Source organism: Zootoca vivipara, chromosome 7 (genome assembly GCF_965207765.1).
Source record: "Zootoca vivipara chromosome 7, rZooViv2.hap1.1, whole genome shotgun sequence".
Classification (NCBI taxonomy): Eukaryota; Metazoa; Chordata; class Lepidosauria; order Squamata; family Lacertidae; genus Zootoca; species Zootoca vivipara.
In genome coordinates this window covers 59,295,342-59,316,343 of record NC_142590.1, presented here as the reverse complement: position 1 = coordinate 59,316,343, position 21,002 = coordinate 59,295,342, and the positions used below count along the sequence as shown (strand labels likewise).

General features: G+C 41.4%; 1 protein-coding gene across 1 annotated transcript; it reads left to right on the top strand.

The window, feature by feature from the left end:
* Positions 1–951: 951 nt before the first annotated feature.
* On the top strand, positions 952–10,919 carry GUCA1A (guanylate cyclase activator 1A). The gene is made up of 4 exons (XM_035123049.3): positions 952–1,281; positions 8,419–8,568; positions 8,888–8,978; positions 9,994–10,919. Exons 1-4 carry the CDS (start codon positions 1,084–1,086, stop codon positions 10,143–10,145), a joined length of 591 nt encoding a protein of 196 aa, XP_034978940.1. The 5' UTR covers positions 952–1,083; the 3' UTR covers positions 10,146–10,919.
* Positions 10,920–21,002: the final 10,083 nt, after the last annotated feature.

Here is a 21,002-nt window from a genome sequence, read left to right as displayed (position 1 = left end):
CATCTCCCTTTCACACTGGGTTGCTGGAAAAAATGGGGCTATGCGGCTTAGTGTCTTTTCCTGTTGGATGGATACAAGTATAACTCGGGGAGATGAAGGCTATGTACACACTAGTAACTTAAAATACAGCAAGGTCATCCCCCACCACTGTGTTTCAAGTCTATTTGTATGTTGCTGTACACACCAGAGAGGGCTGGGATGTCTTCACCAGATGAGCATTCCCTGTTTGATTTCCCCGTCATTGTAGAAGAAGAAAACCCTACCAACTCCTATTCCTGAAGCTACCATACACTGTCATCCATGTATATACCATGGCTGTCTCAAATGTACACACCTTGGCGTAACTGCGAAATGAATATGGCTTGTGTTTTCTTTTTGGATTGAAGCTGGCTTGAGGGAAAACACATCAAATGGCAGTATTTCTCAAGAAAGTTGACAAGAATGAGGTGACATGATAGAAGTTCATAAAATTACTCATGGCATGGAGGAAATGGACAAAGTAAAGTTTTTCTCCCATAACTTGTGGACACCCAATGATGCTGAATGTTAGAAGATTCAGGACAGATAAAATACTTGTTCACACAGCACATAGTCAAAGTATGGAGCTCATTCCGTCCTGTATGCCATATCTGCACATGGCTGAGAGAATCAAAAGAGAAGTGGATTAGAAGCTTACGATGTCTTCAGGTAAATCCTGCCATTTTAATCTCCTACTGGGTCCCATAATCTGCAAGACGCTTTCCCATTTTACCACCTTTCTATTTTTTGCCCTGAACTTCCCATGCCCCTTTTGGGATCCCATCATAGGACTCTTCTCTCATTGGCTGGAGGAGGATTTAGTGGGTACTTAAACATCAGGTGCTTCTTTGAAGAGGCTTTTGCAATTTTAAAACTCCATCAGAGAGTGTGAAATTTTCTCAGGAAGCTCCCCCAATCATCCCCACTCTTTAGCAACCCTTAGGAGGTCTGCTGTTTTCTTTCCCTTATAAATCTCATACCGCCTGCTTCTGAATTGTAACAAGGGGAAGCCTTTAGAAGTCTTGCGCTCTTTTTGAGAGACGTGCTCACCTCTTTTGCTTTACAATGGGGAACATGGATGGAAAGTCTGTTGAGGAACTGAGCGCCACCGAGTGCCACCAGTGGTACAAGAAGTTCATGACAGAGTGTCCCTCCGGTCAGCTGACCTTGCATGAGTTCAAGCAGTTTTTTGGCTTGAAAAACCTGACTCCAGCATCAAATGAATACATCGAGCAGATGTTTGAAACATTCGACTTTAATAAGGTGGGTATTCAGCTGCGGTCAGATAACATTCTGTTTACATATGTAATGCCCATACATATAAGAACATGTGGGTCTTATCTAAAATACTATGAAATAACATCTATGAATAATCCTCACGGTGTTGATCTTTGCCGCTTATACTTTGCTTGATATAGAACAGTAATTTCTGTCTGTCTGTTACAATATTGCACACTTTCTATTGTTTGAATGGAATGTGCCTTTCTCAGTTTTGAATCGCTGCTTATGAACATGCTATATAAGTTGGATCTTTTTCAGAAGTAGTCTGGTTATTATGGCTAGTTTAATCATTTACCTTTACTGTTGGGTTAGATTGAAATTTCAAAGCCTGCTGTTTTCAAAGTCCTGCACCCATTTGTAGCAAAAAACTGTTACCTGCATGTGCGAAGCAATTTTCCTATTACAAGAATATTCTGATCATGCAACACTCCTTACGAGCTTCTAGTCTCATTTTAGAAGACTTTTAGAAGACATCTGAAGGCAGCCCTGTTTAGGGAAGCTTTTAATGTTTAATAAACTATTGTATTTTAATACTCTGTTGGAAGCCGCCCAGAGTGGCTGGGGAAACCCAGCCAGATGGGCAGGGAATAAATAAATTATTATTATTATTATTATTATTATTATTATTATTATTATTATTATTATTATTATCTGGTGATCTTCTCCAAGCCTTCTTCAGGGGGAGCTGGAATATTGGTTACTGCTGCCCCATGAAAAAATGCTGCTATTCTGATTATATGCCGACAGTGACCTGTTTAACATGGAGTGGAGTTGATACAGGGTCATAACATGTGGTGTGCTGGCAAACCAGGAGCAAAGCTGTATAAGAAGCTTTCAGGACCTAGGGGCATGTAAAGCTTATTTTCTAGGAAAAGGCCCTAGGGTCAAATCCTGCTGTCAGTCAGTATGTGTTATGTATAGAATTGATCTGCAGATGTCAAATGAGGTCTTTACTCTTGGGTCAGATGTGTTCTAGATCCATTTAACAGGAGCTGCAAGGACCCCAAATCTTTTTCTATGTGCCCCAAGTATTTGTGGGTATAAAATGAATCTGGGGGAAATTGTGTTGTGGGGTGATCTGGGTTGGGGAAATCATTTAAGATGACTTCATCTGGAGATAATTTGGGGGATAATGAATGGGGTTCAGGCACTATGTGTTAGGTGGGGTGCCGCTATTCATCTGTCCTCCTGTCTGGCAAGGAAGCACTGGGTTCATGGCAGCAAAGGCATGCCCTCCAACATTTTGCTGATGAAAATAGGGACATCCTATTTAATAATGATGATGATGATGTTATCATTTATAGCCTGTCCATCTGACTGGGTTGCCCCAGCCACTCTCGGTGGCTTCCAACATATGTAAAAACATAACAAAACATTAAATATTAAAAAAAACTTCCCTATACAGGGCAGCCTTCAGATGTCTTCTAAAGGTTGTGTAGTTACTTATTTCCTTGGCTCGGGGGTCGCATACTCTCCAACATTTAGCAGATGAAAATAAGGACATTCTACCACACCCTCCAATATTTCTCTGATGAAAATAGGGATATCCTAAGGAAAAGTGGGGCACTCCAAGATCAAATCAGAAACCGGAACAGCTTCTGAAAATGCAGGACTGTCCCTGGAAAATAGGGACACTTGACGGGTCTGCAAAGGTGCTCTTTCAAGGTGTCTCCAATGAGGTTTATTAAAAAGCCTTGTCACTAATGAGGGTCTTTCAGTGGATAGCCAAAGACAAAATGAGAATTACTATTATTTTATTATTTATTAATTTGTATGTCACTTATATGCCAAAATGACATATAATGACTGAAGCAATAACTGAACCGGAGAGGCATGGATTATGATCTGTTATTCAGTAGCTCATTAAATTCTAAACCACAGAGTCTGTAAGTCTTTTCTATACCTCTCTGCACCACCCTAGTTATTTTAGGGAAACGGGGCAACATTGTTCAGCAGTGTTCAACAGTGAAATATTTAGGACAAATATTAAATGATATAATCATCCTGTGCTTGCAGAAAGTCATTTTTATTTATTAGATAGTATTTAATTGGGGGGGGGGAGTGGGAGTGGGAGAGAGAAATTTGTCTGAAAAGTATCATCAGAGACATTGGATACCTATGACAAACTTAGTTGGTCTCTAAGGTGCTACTGGAAGGATTTTTTTATTTTGTTTTGAATGGATAAAGAGATTATTTAACTGACCCCAAATGCTTCATACCTGTGCAAGAAAGGCTGCCCCAGATACTAGTCTTCCCACAGTTAGACTAAAAAGATGAAAAAGATGTCGACTGTGAGAGTGATCCAGCCAAAATTGAGTACTTTATAGTCTTATTGATTTTACTGTAAAATACTTAAGTGCTTACCTTTCCCGCTGACATCACTATGCAGCTAAAGTGCCCAACTTTGGCTGAACCTGTGTGTGCACTTAAATGTGTGTTAAGTGTGCATCCTTGTGTTAATTATAAAAATTAAATGTTTGTGTCTTTGTTAAAAGTGAGTGTTAAGTGTGTGCTTGTGTGTTAAGTGTGTGTGTGTTCTCTATAGTCATTTAAAAATTGCTGTTTGGCACTTTAGCAGTCATCCCTTGTGTTTGTGCGTAGGTAAGTGTGATCATGTTTGTGTGGCTGTTTGTGTTTCTGGTTCTGTCCACTTTGGGGCCTGGCCCACAAAACTTTGGAATGCAACTTCCAATTACTTTCCACCAGAGGACCATAGCTCTCCGCCTGAAAATGCGTAACATCTATTCACTGTCCGCAGTCATTTGAAAGTATTAGGATTTGAGCTATTTCATACTACAGAGGTCTGCACAGCAAAACTGACCTTACTTCAACTTGTGATCTAAGCAGAGATGGATGAGAAATTTCATTCTGTTTTCATTTTAATGTGAACCTAGCTCATCTCGCTTTACTTGCTGAGGGAGCCGGCGTACCGCTTCCGGGTCATGTGGCCAGCATTACTAAGCTGCTTCTGGTGAACCAGAGCAGTGCACGGAAATGCTGTTTACCTTCCCGCCGAAGCGGTCCCTATTTATCTACTTGCACTTTGATGTGCTTTCGAATTGCTAGGTGGGCAGCACTGCTGGGACCGAGCAACGGGAGCTCACCCCGTCGCTGGGATTCAAACCGCCGACCTTCTGATCGGCAAGCCCTAGGCTCAGTGGTTTAGACCACAGCGCCACCTGCATAGATGGTCTGAAATGGAGAGCTTCAGCAATTTATGTGTGATATAGAACTCAGCACAATCATTTGAGGATTTTTTGTTTCAGCATAGCGCTTTTCCTAAATTGCAGGACTTCATTTGGAAATGAAACAGGTTAATATCCCGTTTTGAATCCAACCTTTGGCATTTTGCTTATTTTAGTAATGGTCTCCATAATTCTTGACAACAACTATATATCTTATAGGGCCAACAATAATTTACAAATGCCTAATATTTCTCACTCACCCTATGCATATCTGAGAATTTATGTATGCAGTGAACTGTGTATTCAGAATTATCTAATCCACAGTGTTTGATAAAACTTTCATTAGATGCTATCACTTACAACTACCAAATTGAGCAAGAGTTTGTGGAATAGAGCTTTCGTTTGACTTGTTGTATAATGAGTCAAACTAATGCCTTCTAAGAAGCATGATCTTAAGCATATTTACATACTGTAGAAGTCCCACACAGTTCAAAGGGAAATAATCTCTGTTGGTACATTTAAGACTACAACCATAATTCCATATCAGATTATTTGTGTTTATGATTAAAGGATGCACGACTTGGTCTTTATTAATTTAATAAACTCCTAGGATTTGATGGATTAGGGAAGTGGTTGTGTCAAGCCATTGAGCACACATTCATGTGAATTTAGTTTTCATCCATGATTTCCTCAATGGATGTCTGCAGACTTTTCACGCTCTTAAAGTTCATTGAAATAATTTGGACATAAAATGTAAAATACCACTATAAAAAATACCACTATAAAATACCACTATAATCACTATAATCCCATTATTTTGAGAGAAGTTACAATGGAAATTCTTGGAGGCAAGGGTTAGACAGTTGATCAAAATCAAGATTTGTTTCCTGTTCTTGCATAAGAATTAATCATGAATGATAGTGGTTGAATTGAGAAAATAACCATTTCCCCCCCATATGAACGCTTCCTCATGCAGTGACACCTGCCCAACCATCTTTACCCTGTGATTAAACATTTGCACTCTGCCTGCATTGCCACGTGCAGTAATTTAATTATGCGTTCAGCATGGGGCAGTTTCATAACCATAGATCCAGCCTCCTACTCACAACGTCATAGGAATAATCAGCCTTGCAACTCACATTTAGAGTTACCAGATCTTTAATCTTGCCAAAGCAAAAAATCCCATATAAAGCAAGTCTTGATTTCTCAATAAGAGTCTTTAAGATAAGAGAGAATTATGATGATGATGAAGAAGAAGAAGAAAAAGAAGAAGAAGAAATAGTAACAGGAATAAGAATAAGAATATATTATTTGTACCCCGCCCATCTGGCTGGGTTTTCCCAGCCACTCTGGGCGGCTTCCAACAAAATATTAAAATACAACAATTCACCACACATTAAAAGCTTCCCTAAACTTCAGATGTCTTCTAAAAGTCAGATACAGTACCGTATATTCTGGCGTATAAGACGACTGGCCGTATAAGATGACCCCAACTTTTCCAGTTAAAATATAGAGTTTGGGATATACTCGCCATATAAGAAATACGACCCGGCGTATAAGACTACCCCCAACTTTTGAGAAGATTTTCCTGGGTTAAAAAGTAGTCTTATATGCAGGAATATACAGTAGTTGTTTATTCCATGACATCTGGTGGGAGGGCGTTCCACAGGGCAGCCGCCACTACCGAGAAGGCCCTCTGCCTGGTTCCCTGTAACTTCACTTCTCACAGTGAGGGAACCGCCATACTGAAACATGGATATTTGTATGAAAATAAATTCCATGGCTTTTAATTTACTTCTTACCAATAATTGCCAACTTAGGTTTCTGTTAGCAAAAGTTTTGTTTGTCCCTTTCAACAGATTAAAAGAAGAAGAAAATGCAAGAAGTGTGCCAGGTTGACCAAAAATACACTAAATAAACATTGAAAGTGGGATCCACAGCTGCTTTGTGCTTGGCCCAGTGGGATTTTTTTTTCCCTTCTCCTTCATGAACAGCAGATGCCACCCCCATGCTATATCACCAACTTATAGTATTTGGAAAGTCCCATTGGTTACAAATGTGGCTATGACATGTGGGATAAAGAACTGCTGTTTGAGCAACGGAAGTTGAAAGTCCCCTTGGGCTTGTGCAATTTCGCTGGATGGTTCTTTGAATCCCAGCCCTGATGAACAAATCAGCATGCAGGAAATCCAATCCGGTAATTGGGTTCAATGTTGTTAAACCCTAATCTGACTTTTGAGCCTGTAGAATAAATCAGATTAGCTGTTTGTGATCCAGAGGGAAATAGTTTGAGTTGCTGTAAGAGAACATCCCACAGGAATCTATATTCCCCTTCAAATTGTACTGTTCTGTCATTGAAGCATAGAGATGGAACCATACAACTATCTAGTGTAGTGGTGGTGGTTGTTTTTGTTTGTTTAGTTTTTAGCAGGTCTATACAGACATGATTTGAGCAGACTATTCCAGAAGCACCTGCACTTGCATCTTAGGTGTATAATGCATGCAAACGTACATTAATCCTGACACATAGCTTCTTAAAAAGCACCTTGAAAGTCCTGGCCAAGACCTGAATCTCTAGGTTAGCATGGCAACAGACAATTACAAAACAAAATGAAGCACAAGGACAAAGATACAGATAATCAGGGCTCAAAATGAAATTAATCTCCATGGAGACAAATCTGGACAAATAATTTGGCTTGTCAAGTTCTTCTTACCAAGGATTGCAGCCTTAGGTTTCGGTTAGCAATTGTATATACATCTGAGATCTGCACAAAAGTTGCGCTAGAAGGCAGCAGCCGTATGAATTTCAAAAGCACAGTTCTCTAGCGTCCATCTATATATTCCTGATTGACATTGTGTTCCAAAATGCCATTGCACCAGTTATATTTAGCAGTGAATGGACCTATGGAACAGATTAAACTCAAAGTATAGAGGATCCTGCAATTTTTTTTTTCATTTCACTGCAGAAAAACTTGAAGAAATATGTAAATACAATAAATCTATTTGTTACTTTGGAAGGTTTTTCTCCACCAGGGTCTCCTCCCACCCCATTTTTACATCAGCGATTTTGTAGTAGAAATACATAGAAATACAATCATTCCCTTAACTTTGCAGGGATTTGTCAACATTATTTTAACAGCAGCTTGAGAATCACAGAGGTACAGAGAATATACACAAGCATCAAAGAGCACATGAAAGGCAATTCTGTAGGAAATCTTTGTTCCTATATAAAAGGAGGACACTAGAAAGTGGGTTCATCTGAGGTGGCAAGACTATCAGAGGCTTCATTCTTTTGGTGTGGTGCTTATTTACGTGTTTTGAGACATCACTGGTGGTTGATGTCTAAAAGTACCACATCTTTTATCTCCCAACTCTTCAAAAGAACTGTGAAAGGCAGCAAGCTGTGGTCTATTTGTCTGAGAGCATCGTAAAATTCATATAAACAAAAACCATGTGGAGAAGGATGCTATACACAAGATCAGCTTTCAGCTTCATTCAGTGGCGAACTAGTGCTTGTGACCTAAGGGACCCCGTTTCAGTTCCTTTTCCTACTGTAACTGTTCTGTGTAACCCTGCAAACATTGACTAGTACCTCTGTCCAGCTTTAAAGCAGGATTGTAATTGCACTAGCATTACAAAAGTTGAGATACTTATTTGATTGTGACAGAAACAGTGCCCATGGGAAGCAATATAAATGTTATAAAGGAGGTGTGCAGAAAAAGGATCACGGATGAATGGTAGGATGAGGCTAAGGTCTCCAAGAGTGTGTTTTGGTAAGAGCTGTTCTCTTTGATGATTTTCATGCAAATGTATTTTGCCAGGCTGTTTGTGTGCACCCTGTGGTTGTTCCAATGTTGAATGCCCCAAAGCATTCTGCAAGAACGGCTGTGGCATACTCATAGCATCTGACAAGCTGCCTCTTGTATTTCAACAGGATGGCTACATTGATTTTATGGAGTATGTGGCAGCTCTAAGCTTGGTCCTGAAGGGGAAAGTGGAACAGAAGCTGAGATGGTACTTCAAACTGTATGATGTGGATGGAAACGGCTGTATCGACAGGGATGAGTTGCTAAACATCATTAAGGTGAGTTATTTTCCTTGGCCAATTGTTGTATTGATGGTGTTTGACAGAAGCTTCTGGAAGATTCCATGACACAGTTGCCCTTTGCTGTTTTAATACAGGAGGCAAGCATTTTGCACGTGACCAATTGACGCATGACCACTGACACGCAGGGGCCTAAAGAGGGCAGGGTGGGGGTAGCCGTAATGGGGCAAAGCGGACTTACTTGTGCTCCACTGACGCACATAGGGGCCATGGGGGGGGGGTAATCCATCTACTGTATACAAACACATAACCCTGCAACTTGAGCTCATTAAATGTTCTCCATCTCAATTTCCTACAGGCGATTCGCACCATCAACCCATGTCATGAAGTAATGACAGCTGAGGAATTCACAAACATGGTGTTTGATAAAATCGATATAAATGGAGATGGTAAGAATTTCTCTGTGCACTCCAAGGTGTGGACTGACATTTATAGGCCAAAAATATAGACTGGGACCTACCAGTGTGTGGCCATAAGACTTTTGTGTGAAGGTTTCAGATTGACATCAGTTTGCACTAGAGAAAATTCAGTGCAGGAGGGATGGCCGCCAGGGTTACATACTAAAATTGATCAAAGAGGGATGGGGTAGTACCTCGCATTCCTTTGGTAGGAAGAAATTGATTAACTAAATAAATAAGACTACTTCTTTTCTGTTGACCCTCTGACCATTCTGCTTTTAAGGCAGATATAACTGACATTCCATTCCAAACATTCCACTTCCTTTTCTGAATCTTTGAAACTATTCCCCCCTCACACTGCACTGCAAGTTGGTCCTGAGAAATGCAACAAAACGTTAACGTGAGAGGGGAACAAACCTCCAAATGCAGGTCTATGGAAAGACTGTGGAGTCAAAGTCAGTTAACTAAGCCTGAGGTCTGCAAATCATGTACTCCACTGAGATGCTTAAGTCATTTTGCTTATTCAGGAGAAGAAGTAATTTATTCAGGGTTGAGATTAGTCAAAAAGAGAGAACTCATCAATTGAGTAGAGAGATATTAAATAGGAATTTAATGGAGTGAAGATAGCGGATTCAAATCTGATATGCTATAGACCTTGAAAGTAGGTTGATCAGCTATTGTGACATCTTGACGTAAAGAAGGGATGGGTTCTCTCTTCTTTGGAAGTGAAACAAAATCCTGCAACTCCGACTTGGGCAGAAATGGTGGGCATGGTTCAGAAATAGCCAACTCGGTTTCCATGTCATCCCTTTGAAAATCAGATACCACACCATCCATTACATTAGACTATACCAGATGTTTTGGAACTACAACTCCCACGATCCCTAGCTAACAGGGCCAGTGGTCAAGGATCATGGGAGTTGTAGTTCCAAAACATCTGGAGAGCCAAGGTTGCCTATGCCTGGGCTATACAGTACATGAATTGAGACCTTTTGTGCTTTTATAGGTGAGCTGTCTCTGGAGGAGTTCATGGATGGAGTACAGAAAGATGAGGTTCTACTTGACATCCTGACCCGTAGCCTGGACCTGACGCACATTGTTCGAATGATCCAGAATGATGGAAAGAATCCCGAGGAAGTGGCAGGAGCTGCTGAATAGAAAATTTGTTTTTAATTTTTCAAGGGGAAAGGAAAAATGCTAAATATATGTAACACTGCATAAACAAAAATCAGGGATACAAATTGGAAAGGGGTCTAGGGGACTCTGTTTTAGAATAGTACCCTAAAGAGAGAAAAAAAGTATCAGCTCTTAACCTTTTCCTGTGTAATCAGAAGACGACATCTGTTGTGATCACAATGAATAATGGTTACTGGTACCCAGGTTGCTTGGGAAGTAGAGGCAACTGGCAACACATCTGCTGAAGGGAATGTGTTAAAATGTAAAAAGAAGATACTTTGTTGGCTGAACCCTCCAGGATCAGTGTCAGTGGAGGAGACCAGCATGATGGAAATTTCTGAATGGTGCCACAAGAATCCCAGTGCCATCTTGACTGCCTCCGAAGGCTGTACGTTCTAGTGAGGGATACAATCTAGCTGGGAGAGAGCTGGATCATGTAAGACTGAAAAATATAACTTAAAAAATGCCTAGGCGCTGACCTCCTTAGATGCTGTGGAGCTCAATGATATCCAAGATCTTCTCGTTCCTGAGAATCAAACTTGGTTCCACTGAAGTCAGAGACCAAAGTCTCATGGACTCAAATGGTTCTCGGGTCTAGTTATGACCCTTTCTGTATGTCAGACTTTACATAATTGTTTTGGTCCCACTAATGGCAAGTGGGAGCCTGGAAAATGCAGGCAAGGCACATAACGATTTGCCCCCAAATAAAAAGAAACAGAAAATAACTCACATGTTATTTTAGTGAACCAGGCTGGTTTCCATTCAGTCTTTCAAAAATATATTTCACAGAATTCTGCTTCCAGCCTGATGCAGAGTTCTGCATAAGTGATAGATGCAAAGATTTGCAGGTAAGGTTTGGTCCAATAAAAATATTATATCTCTCTTTTGTTTGGAAATCATCAGGCAAAACTAAATATCTAGCTCTTTCAGTTAAAAAAATTGAGACAGTTTTAGAATGTGTCGGAAGCAAACGGGCACTAAAATTCAGCCATGCACAGAGAAAAGCCCTGGAAGCTTAATTCCTTCACAAAAGTATTAAGCCACATTTACTTAGGATATCTGTATTAATTAATGATACAGTTTGAACACACCTTCAGAAAGTATCCAACATTAAATTTAGTAAATAAGATTTTGAAAATTGTTTAACTTTGTTTGGAAAATGTTTATATATTTTTCGCAAAGGGAAACAAAATGTAGATTGGTTACACACTTGATAAAATGGTTCATTGTCAAAATGACGCTGATCAGTGCTGATCAGATTTCACAAAATATTTGTGGCAGTGGTGGTGGGGGGAGCCAAGTTGTGCTGAGTTTGGCTTGCGGCCACTGGCCAGCCATTTCAGCATGGGACACTATGGCTGCAAGACTTTTGCACAAAACGAACCAAGACTGCATATCTCAAGAAGTTTGGGAGAATGGGCCCAAAGGCCCTAGAGAAATTGAAAAACAATACCACTGACAACAGTATTGTTTTCTCCCTCTTCCTTTCAAGTATTCAGCATGTGCCTTTAAACATGTACCAGCTTAATCAAAGCAGTTTCTGTGGGAGCCTCTTGTCGTTGCAGGAAGAATCTCTAAATGGCAACGCTGACATATTATGGCTCAAGAAGTTTTAGTAGAATATTTTCTGTACGTAAGAAGAGCATAAGCTTCTTTTTTATTTGCTGGTCTTGAAAGATTGTAAAATAATAGCTATTTTTGTAAATTTAGAAAGGGTGTTTTTTTAAATAGGCATTTGTGCTACCTGCGTTATTCTCTGACAAGTGAATATATGAGGCTGCAGTCCTGTACATGCTTATTTGGAAGAAGCCCAAATGAACTCTATGGGACTTCACTTCTGAAGTAGATTTCTATAAAACTATACTGTTAGAGTGCAATTTGTAGCATAGAGGACTTTTTTGACTATTTTATTGCACAAGATCACATTAACCAAATACCTGCAAAAAGAAAATTAAAAAAAACTTCTCTTTGGTAGGATTTTTTTTTTAACTACAACTTGAGCTTTTAAAATGCTGGTACATCTTCACATAATCAAGGTGGCCAAAAATTTTAGGTCCATTATGACTTATGATAAGAACTGAATGATAAGAAGATAAGGCTTTGTATTGTGGTCTAGAGAGACATACATTATAATTTTCCATAAGAATGCTGCACTTTAACTCCAATGATCACACATTTTCCTGAAAATGCAAATAGCTCCGTGTTGATGATTGTTCATTCTACTGATGAAAGTGGATTATATATTTTATTAGTGTCATTAGCTCAATCATGCATATGGCTATGATGTTTTGGAACTCTGCGATATATTCAGGTCCTCCATATCTCTACATCCCTGCCCATTTCCACAACTGCGCGTTCCCTATCTCTGTTAGTGATCACTGAATTAATTTTTCCCTCACCTGACAGGGACAGGAGACAGGTATGAGAGAGAGTCAGGTGATCCTGGAAGCAATAACTTTATCAGCTTTTATCTATTGCACATTAGACATTTTCCATGTACACACTCTTTTTTATTTTCTGAAAATGTATATTTCCATTCAAATGTAAACTTGTAAGTTTTATACTTTGGATGTTACAATGTAATCAAAGGGCAAATGAAAGATAGTATTTTACAAAATCAGCTTTCTTTGGTATTTTTATTTACCTGTTTGAATAAATGCGTATCTGTATCTTAGTTTTCCAGAGTGTTTGGCTTTAAAGAAACATGGTTGTCGCTGCTGCAGCAAGCGAATGAATTTCAGAACCCGTGCAGGGCGTGATAACGCCTCTTTGCAGTCATATGCCCAAATGTGAAAGAGATTCAGGATTTCTATCGATCAACAGCTAGACTGTAATGCAAGCAAAGATAAAAGAGGAATCCCTAGTATGTATACCACATATCTGTGTTGTGCTGTTCTGGGTCCCCATATGTGGCTGGACTACAATTCCCATCACCCTAAGCTGGGCCTGGGGACCCAAAGTTGAAGAACACTTGTTCTAGGCAACTGCTGTTTCCGTCATCACACGTACAACTGCTCACTCAGGTGCAGAGCTAGACTTACCATGAAACAAAAATGAGGTTCTAGTGGAGACAGCATTCTTTCTGTGTGTTTCAATCAATCAATCAATCAATCAATAAGCTTTATTTGCATAGCTGACAGCCATAGCAACAGAATACACACAATATACAATTAAAAACAACATGGCTAAAAGGATCAGTCATATGACTATGATCAGTCATATGACTTAGTCTCATTGCACCCTCGATGAATCTGGCAACTTGTGTTGTTCTCAGGTCATTTTGATCTGATAGAAGATCTGTGTGTTTCATTAAAAACCATCTCCCATCCAGAATGTGGGTGGAGATGTGAGACTTATTTTGACGCTCCACTCATGCAAAAAATAAATAAAAATTTTCTCAGTCTGTGATGAAGAAAAAACGGCTTGTTTTTCATCTTATGAATTTTAAAGGTGAGTGCACAGAATGCATTCCACCTCTGGATCTGAATGTACGGTACTCTGTGTCAGTATCTGAGCATGAGCAGATAGTCATGTCCACAAGCTCACAAACAAGAAGTTACTTATTTGGGAAATGAAAAAAGAAAGGCAAAAAGATCAGAAATATTTCACAGATCAAATACTGTAGCCTATCTGTTTTGTATCGTCACTGGTTGTAAATGATACGGGCCGGAATTAAGAGTTTAAGAGAAAAGGTTCTGTTCTTTGAAAACCTTCTTTGTTGTTGTTGCTGTTGCCAGTTCTTCATCTGAGCACTGGTGCTCCAGGAAGCAATTAAATTCTCAGGTCCAATTTCTCATGAACATTATTCAAAATAAATTAATGAAGATTAATTACTACTTAGCATAACTTAGATGCCTTTATAGTCATGCAAGCACCTGCTTGGTAGCTAAAGAGCGGCGGGGGGGGGGGGGGAATGCTCTCTTCCCCCATTTCCTGGCATGCATGTGTACTTGCTGAATAGAGCCCAACCTGTAGAAAGTATTATAGGTGAAATAATCCAAGGACATGAAAGTCCTGCTAAATCCAAATATGTGATTCTGGCTGTGTACACAACATATATTTAAGCATATTTAAAGCATATCCTCACCCACCCAAAGAATCCTTGAAACTGGGCGGAATCCATGAGGTGCCATCAGTGCAAGGATTTCTCCTGGTGCAATGGAATGTTCTCCCCCTTCCCCTGTGCACCCCCTAAACAACAACAACAACAACAACAACAATTTATTATTTATACCCCGCCCATCTGGCTGGGTTTCCCCAGCCACTCTGGGCGGCTTCCAACAGAAAAATAAAATACAGTAATCTATTAATCATTAAAAGCCTCCCTAAACAGGGCTGCCTTCAGATGTCTTCTAAAAGTCTGGTAGTTGTTTTTCTCTTTGACATCTGGTGGGAGGGCATACCACAGGGCGGGCGCCACTACCGAGAAGGCCCTCTGCCTAGTTTCCTGCAACTTGGCTTCTCGCAACGAGGGAACCACCAGGAGGCCCTCGGCACTGGACCTCAGTGTCCGGGCAGAATGATGGAGGTGGAGACGCTCCTTCAGGTATACAGGACCAAGGCCCGTTTAGGGCTTTAAAGGTCAGCATCAACACTTTGAATTGTGCTTGGAAACGAACTGGGAGCCAATCGAGATCTATCAAGACCAGTGTTATTTGGTCTCGGTGGCCGCTCCCAGTCACAAGTCTAGCTGCCGCATTCTGGATTAGTTGTAGTTTCTGGGTCACCTTCAAAGGTAGCCACACGTAGAGCGCATTGCAGTAGTCCAAGCGGGAGATAACTAGAGCATGCACCACTCTGGCGAGACAGTCTGCAGGCAGGTAGGGTCTCAGCCTGCGTACCAGATGGAGCTGATAAACAGCTGCCCTGGATACAGAATTGACCTGTGCCTCCATGGACAGTTGTGAGTCCAAAATGACTCCCAGGCTGCGCACCTGGTCTTTCACACCTGCCCGCTTCCTGTCCCCCACGAACAGTACTTCTGTCTTGTCAGGATTCAACCTCAATCTGTTAGCCGCCATCCATCCTCCAACCGCCTCCAGGCACTCACACAGGACCTTCACCGCCTTCACTGGTTCTGATTTGAAAGAGAGGTAGAGCTCTCATCAGTTCTGGAAGTTCCCCCAAGCCAGTGGAGCAGATTGGGGAGGGTGCAAGGTGAGTGGGGGGTGGGGGCAAGAGTCCCATTGTAGAAGCAGAAATATTTGCACTAATGAAAAGGTAAAGGTAAAGGGACCCCTGACCATTAGGTCCAGTTGTGACCGACTCTGGGGTTGCACGCTCATCTCGCATTATTGGCCGAGGGAGCCGGCGTATAGCTTCCAGGTCATGTGGCCAGCATGACAAAGCCGCTTCTGGCAAACCAGAGCAGCACATGGAAACGCCGTTTACCTTCCCGCTGTCTGTAGCGGTTCCTATTTATCTACTTGCACTGATAGAACATGCTATTTGAATACTGCCCTGTAGCTTATACCTCACAGACCTACAACTACCAGCACCCTTAGCAAACTACAGTTCTTAGGATCCTTTTGGGGGGGTGTATTCAAATGTATGCTCTGTACGCAGCCACTCCTGCTGCCCCTGGCTTCCAGATATATAGGGTTGGTGGTCACATAACTGTGATGTGAAAAGGATGGAAAGGATAAACGGTTGGGGGGGGGGGACGACCACAAAGTTGTTTTCGAAGAGCACGGCCCTGTTCTCTCTAGGTCTCCACTTCACACAGCAAGTGTGTTGTGGGACCAGGCTTTTAGTCGCACTCGCATGGTGCACAATCAGGGTTTCAGGATCCAGAGATGCCTCTGTGCAGCAGGACCTTTTTTATCATGTAAATTGCAAGAGAAATCCCACCAGTGCCCTTTTAATTCTGCTTGGCCCTAGTTTACATTTGAGGAATAGAAAATGGGAGGGGAGAGTGCTCTTGTGCTCAGGTTCCGCTTGCTTGTTTCCCACAGGCCTCTGGCTGTCCATTGTGAGAACAGGATGCTGGACTAGATGGGCCATTGGCCTGATCCAGCAGGGTCTTCTTATGTTGCCAGGATTTGGCACCCTGTTTATGCTACCCATATGGCTTAATTAGACCTGTTGCTTTCAGTAGATTCAAGGCTGTCAATCTCTTGAATGCAGGGAGTGGGAGAGGCATGAGAGAGGAGAGGGAGACTTCCAAGGCTTTGGAAGCCATTTTGACTAAGATATACTGTACAGGAATGGAATTCAGGCCAGGCCCTGCCTGCCTAGTTATTTTAAAGGGTGAGCCCTATTTACTTAATTATTATTATCTTGGGGTCTCTCAAATCCGTATGGAGGGTGGGGCATACTTAAAATAAATTTGTGAGTGTTTTTTAATTATAACTGTTGTTTCCAGAATATAATAGAAATAGTGAGTCAGGAATTCCATTTCCTATCCGGCTGCCCTGCTGAGTCTCTTCCCCTTGTTGGGAAGTAAAATTTAGCAATGCTTGCAATAAGCTACCTGAATGAGGCAGGTAGCTTATTCTCATTACAGATTCTGTTAGTAACTCCTTATTGGTAAAGTAGATTACTTCCTTTCAGCCTTTACTTCCTTCCTGTTTCTTTGCAAAGTTCCCTAGGAGTAGGAGCTAGCTAGCATGTGCTGGCGTTAACATACTGGCTCCACTCTGGCCGCATGTGAAACCTATACTTAGAATGGCTGGTTCAGTTGCTGGTTGAAAGGATAAACCTTATGTTTTCATTATCCTTTCAGCCAGCAGTCTCCGTAACTGACAGTCTAATGGCCGGTTAAGGATCACATCAGACAGACGACAATACTTTCCTGAAGGGAAACCATTTCCGGTTAGCGTACCTCAACAAAGATGGGATTCTTCATGACAAAGTGTGAAGCCATGGCGGCATAAGGGTTTTCATGTTGGTCCAGGGCATTGGGAGACTATGATAATCAGTGCCAGATTTACGTATAAGCTAAAAAAGTTATAGCTTCGGGCCCCACTCTCTTGGGGCCCCAATTTTTTTAAAAGGAAAATAAAAACTGGATGTACATTTCCAAAATATAAGATAAAAAACAAGTAAAATAAAACCTACATACAGCAACAGTGTTTTGTGTTGTGTAGGCTCCTGTGATGTAAGTAATGGGCCCCGTCTGCAAGCCTGCTCCCTAAAATATCACTGGTTTGCTCATTTCTATATATAGGGTGCCTACTCCCGTTGTTTGGTCCCTGCTCCTGCCAACCTAGCAGTTCGAAAGCACATCAAAGTGCAAGTAGATAAATAGGTACCGCTCCGGCGGGAAGGTAAACGGCGTTTCCGTTTTTAAAAGAGATGATAAATCTGACTTTCTCCAAGCAAATTTGAGTTGGAATAATTGTCTTTAATTTCTCCTAATTTGTTTCAACTTCATTTTGCATTAAATTGGGATTCTTTCTGAGTTTTATAAATCTGGCATGCCACCACCTGGCCATTGCTGTAGTTACACTTATTGTCTTCGCACTCTGCTGAGCAGGCTATTGTGTAATTCCGTCTTTTTAATGCAATAGAAACTATTTTGTCAGACATAAAATGCATTCTTGTTCCCTCCGGTAATATAATAAAGCAAGAAGGGGTATTGGCGGGGGGGGGGGGCGAGGGCAGAGTTCTGGGCCTTGATCTGGTAAGTGGCTTGAGGTGATAATGGGACTTTCGAGTTTTATTATTCTTTGTGACAGATTCACATAGAGGAAATCAGAGTGTTTTTTTGGGGGGGGGAGTTCTGGAAAGATATTTCTTTCCTTTGATGGCATTCTTATTTTATGCTAGTAGCTTAAATGGTAACCATTATTTGCAAGGTCGTTTGCATTTCTAATTGAAAGTTTCAGGTCAACTGGAGATGTTTTGATAAAGCATATTTTGCAAGTTGAAAGTATGCAGTTAGAAGTAAGGCACCTCTGAATTCAGCTGAGCCTACTCCCAGGTAACCATGAACAGGATCACAGCCATGCCACAGGATTGTGAACCCAGCTCTTCCCAGCCAAATTCCAGGCTCTAACTGCTACACCAGAGGTGAAGAACCTCTGACCAATGTGCCAAAGGAGACCTGACAGGCCTTGGAGCTGGTTTGCCACATGCCCTTTGGGGATTCTTTTTTCTTGCTTATATGCTAAGGAACATATTTGCTTTGCTTGAATTCAAGCTGGGCTGAAAAGGAAGAAAAGAATTAGGAACACCCTTACAGTTGTTCATTCTATAATTCTTAATAACTGTTCTTAATTCTTAATTTTAAATTCTTGTAACCTACCTTGGGACCTGCTAATGAAGGGCAGGTAAAATAATGTTAATAATAATAATAATAATAATAATAATAATAATAATAATATCCATAGCAGTAATTAGAGGAGAACTGACCACTGGGAGGAGTGCAGAGAGAGTTTTCTAGCACAAAACTTTGGCATAGAACCAGAACTGGGGGTTTGTAGTAAAAAAAATTTAATGTATAAGGAGCCCTTCCTTCAATCAGTTTGGAAGTTCTGTGGGAAAGACACGTGTTTGTTCAGTACAGTATCCAACACAACACAGAACTTTTACATATTCCTAAGAAACACTATTACTGCACATTCTTGTCTCGATTCAGCAGTCCATAATACTGTGCTCTAGGAGGTGTGCTGGGTCTCCTCCTTCTTTCCCCATGAATCTATCTTCAATCCTCTCTTATTTGGGGCAACATCACAAAGAAGCACCAGCTATGATCAGCTCATAGCCTCAACTGGGATTTGCTCCTCCTAAGCTTTAGATGTCCACCTCCCAGTTTCCGAAATTAGCCCGATGAGAAATCGGATCAAGTCAATCCAATCTTAATTAGGCAGTAGGTCTGGAAAATGGATTACAGAAAGTTTCTGGCATCGTAAGTAGCACAGGGGTTAAATAAAATTGGAGGGAGGGGGTCAGTTTCCTTCTTGGAGAACTGATGGCAAGATTCAATAAGAAGAAAACATATCTGAAAAGTGCACCCATAGATTTTTTTTAATTTTTTATTTTGCAGAATCCCTGTTTCATAAACGAATTTAAGAAGTTTTCAGCTGAGGCCCTTTCTTTTCTATTTTTAAATTTTATTTTATCCCACTTCAAAATGTCTTATGCCTCAATTCTGAGTTTCTCAAAAAATAAACTTTTTTTAAAAGAAAATTTAGCTGTTACTGTGAAAACCATGGTTTTCCCAGTAGTGATGTATGGAAGTGAGAGCTGGACCATAAAGGTGGCTGATCGCTGAAGAATTGATGCTTTTGAATTATGGTGCTGTAGGAGACTCTTGAGCAGGGGTCAGCCAACTTTTTCAGCAGGGGGCCGGTCCACTGTCCCTCAGACCTTGTGGGGGGCCGGACTATATTTTGAAAAAATATATGAACGAATTCCTATGCCCCATAAAGAACCCAGAGATACATTTTCAATAAAAGGACACATTCTACTCATGTAAAAACACTAGGCAGGCCCTACAAATAACCCAGAGATGCATTTTAAATAAAAGGACACATTCTACTCATGTAAAAACATGCTGATTCCTGGACCGTCAACGGGCCGGATTTAGAAGGTGATCCGGCCCCCGGGCCTTAGTTCGGGGACCCTTGCTCTTGAGAGTCCCATGGACTGCAAGAAGATCAAACCTATCAATTCTGAAGGAAATCAGCCCTGAGTGCTCACTGGAAGGACAGATCCTGAAGCTGAGGCTCCAATACTTTGGCCACCTCATGAGAAGAGAAGACTCCCTGGAAAAGACCCTGATGTTGGGAAAGATGGAGGGCACTAGGAGAAGGGGACGACAGAGGACGAGATGGTTGGACAGTGTTCTCGAAGCTACCAACATGAGTCTGACCAAACTGCGGGAGGCAGTGGAAGACAGGAGTGCCTGGCGTGCTCTGGTCCATGGGGTCACAAAGTGTCGGACACGACTAAACAACTAAACAACAACAGCTATTACTGTGTATGTATCTTTGATGTCCAAAATGAATTAAAACAATTGTTTCAGTTCCACCCTATGGAGAAGCATTATTTTACAGTACTTGTTTCACTCCCAACAAACCACCATCTGTAGGCAAGGTTTGTTCTTCCTTTACTCACAGTAGTTTTTGGATCAAATCAAGCTATGATCTCTGGTTTGGATGTAACTGCATGGGAGCCGAGAAGAGTGGAGAGGACCCAAGTGGGCACAATTTCACTTGTGCATGGTGAACCTCAGGGCTGGGAGCCAAATGTGACCCTCCAAATGCCTCTTATCTGGCCCTCGGGACTCTCCTCAGGCCACACCCCTGACTGCCCAGTTCTGCAACCTCCTTGTGTGATTTTGCTTGGCTGGAAAGTTTTCATGAACTGTGATGGTGTATTTTACATATTTGGATGGAAGATGTGAGAGGTGTATAGAAACCAACTTTTGTGTTGCCGGAGTGAAACCTTCTGCACAAAGTGAAGAGCCACATCCACTGCTCTGACCACTTTTGCCTCTGGCCTCACCTGACACTGGAACACGGCCCCTGGAAGGTTGTCCATGAGGGAATGTAGCCCTCAGACGGCAAAGTCAAGTTTACTATGAAGTGTGGACATGGCCTTAGTGTCCTTCAAGGATATCCAGCTTCTTTTGTGCATTCCTCACTCCAATGTAGCTGAACAAGGAGCTATTCCCAGGCACAGAAGAAAGAGGTCCTTTTATCCCCTATGTGCCCACTTGGCCACTTTGATCAGAGGAATTGGCACTTTTAAGGTGCCACATAATACCTGTACTGCATTTGTAAGGACTCAGTTGTCTAGGACAGTGGCACCGACACTTTGGAACTCCCTGCCTATTGATATCAGGCAGGCATCTTTATTGCACAATCGTACCTTGCAAGTCGAACAGAATTC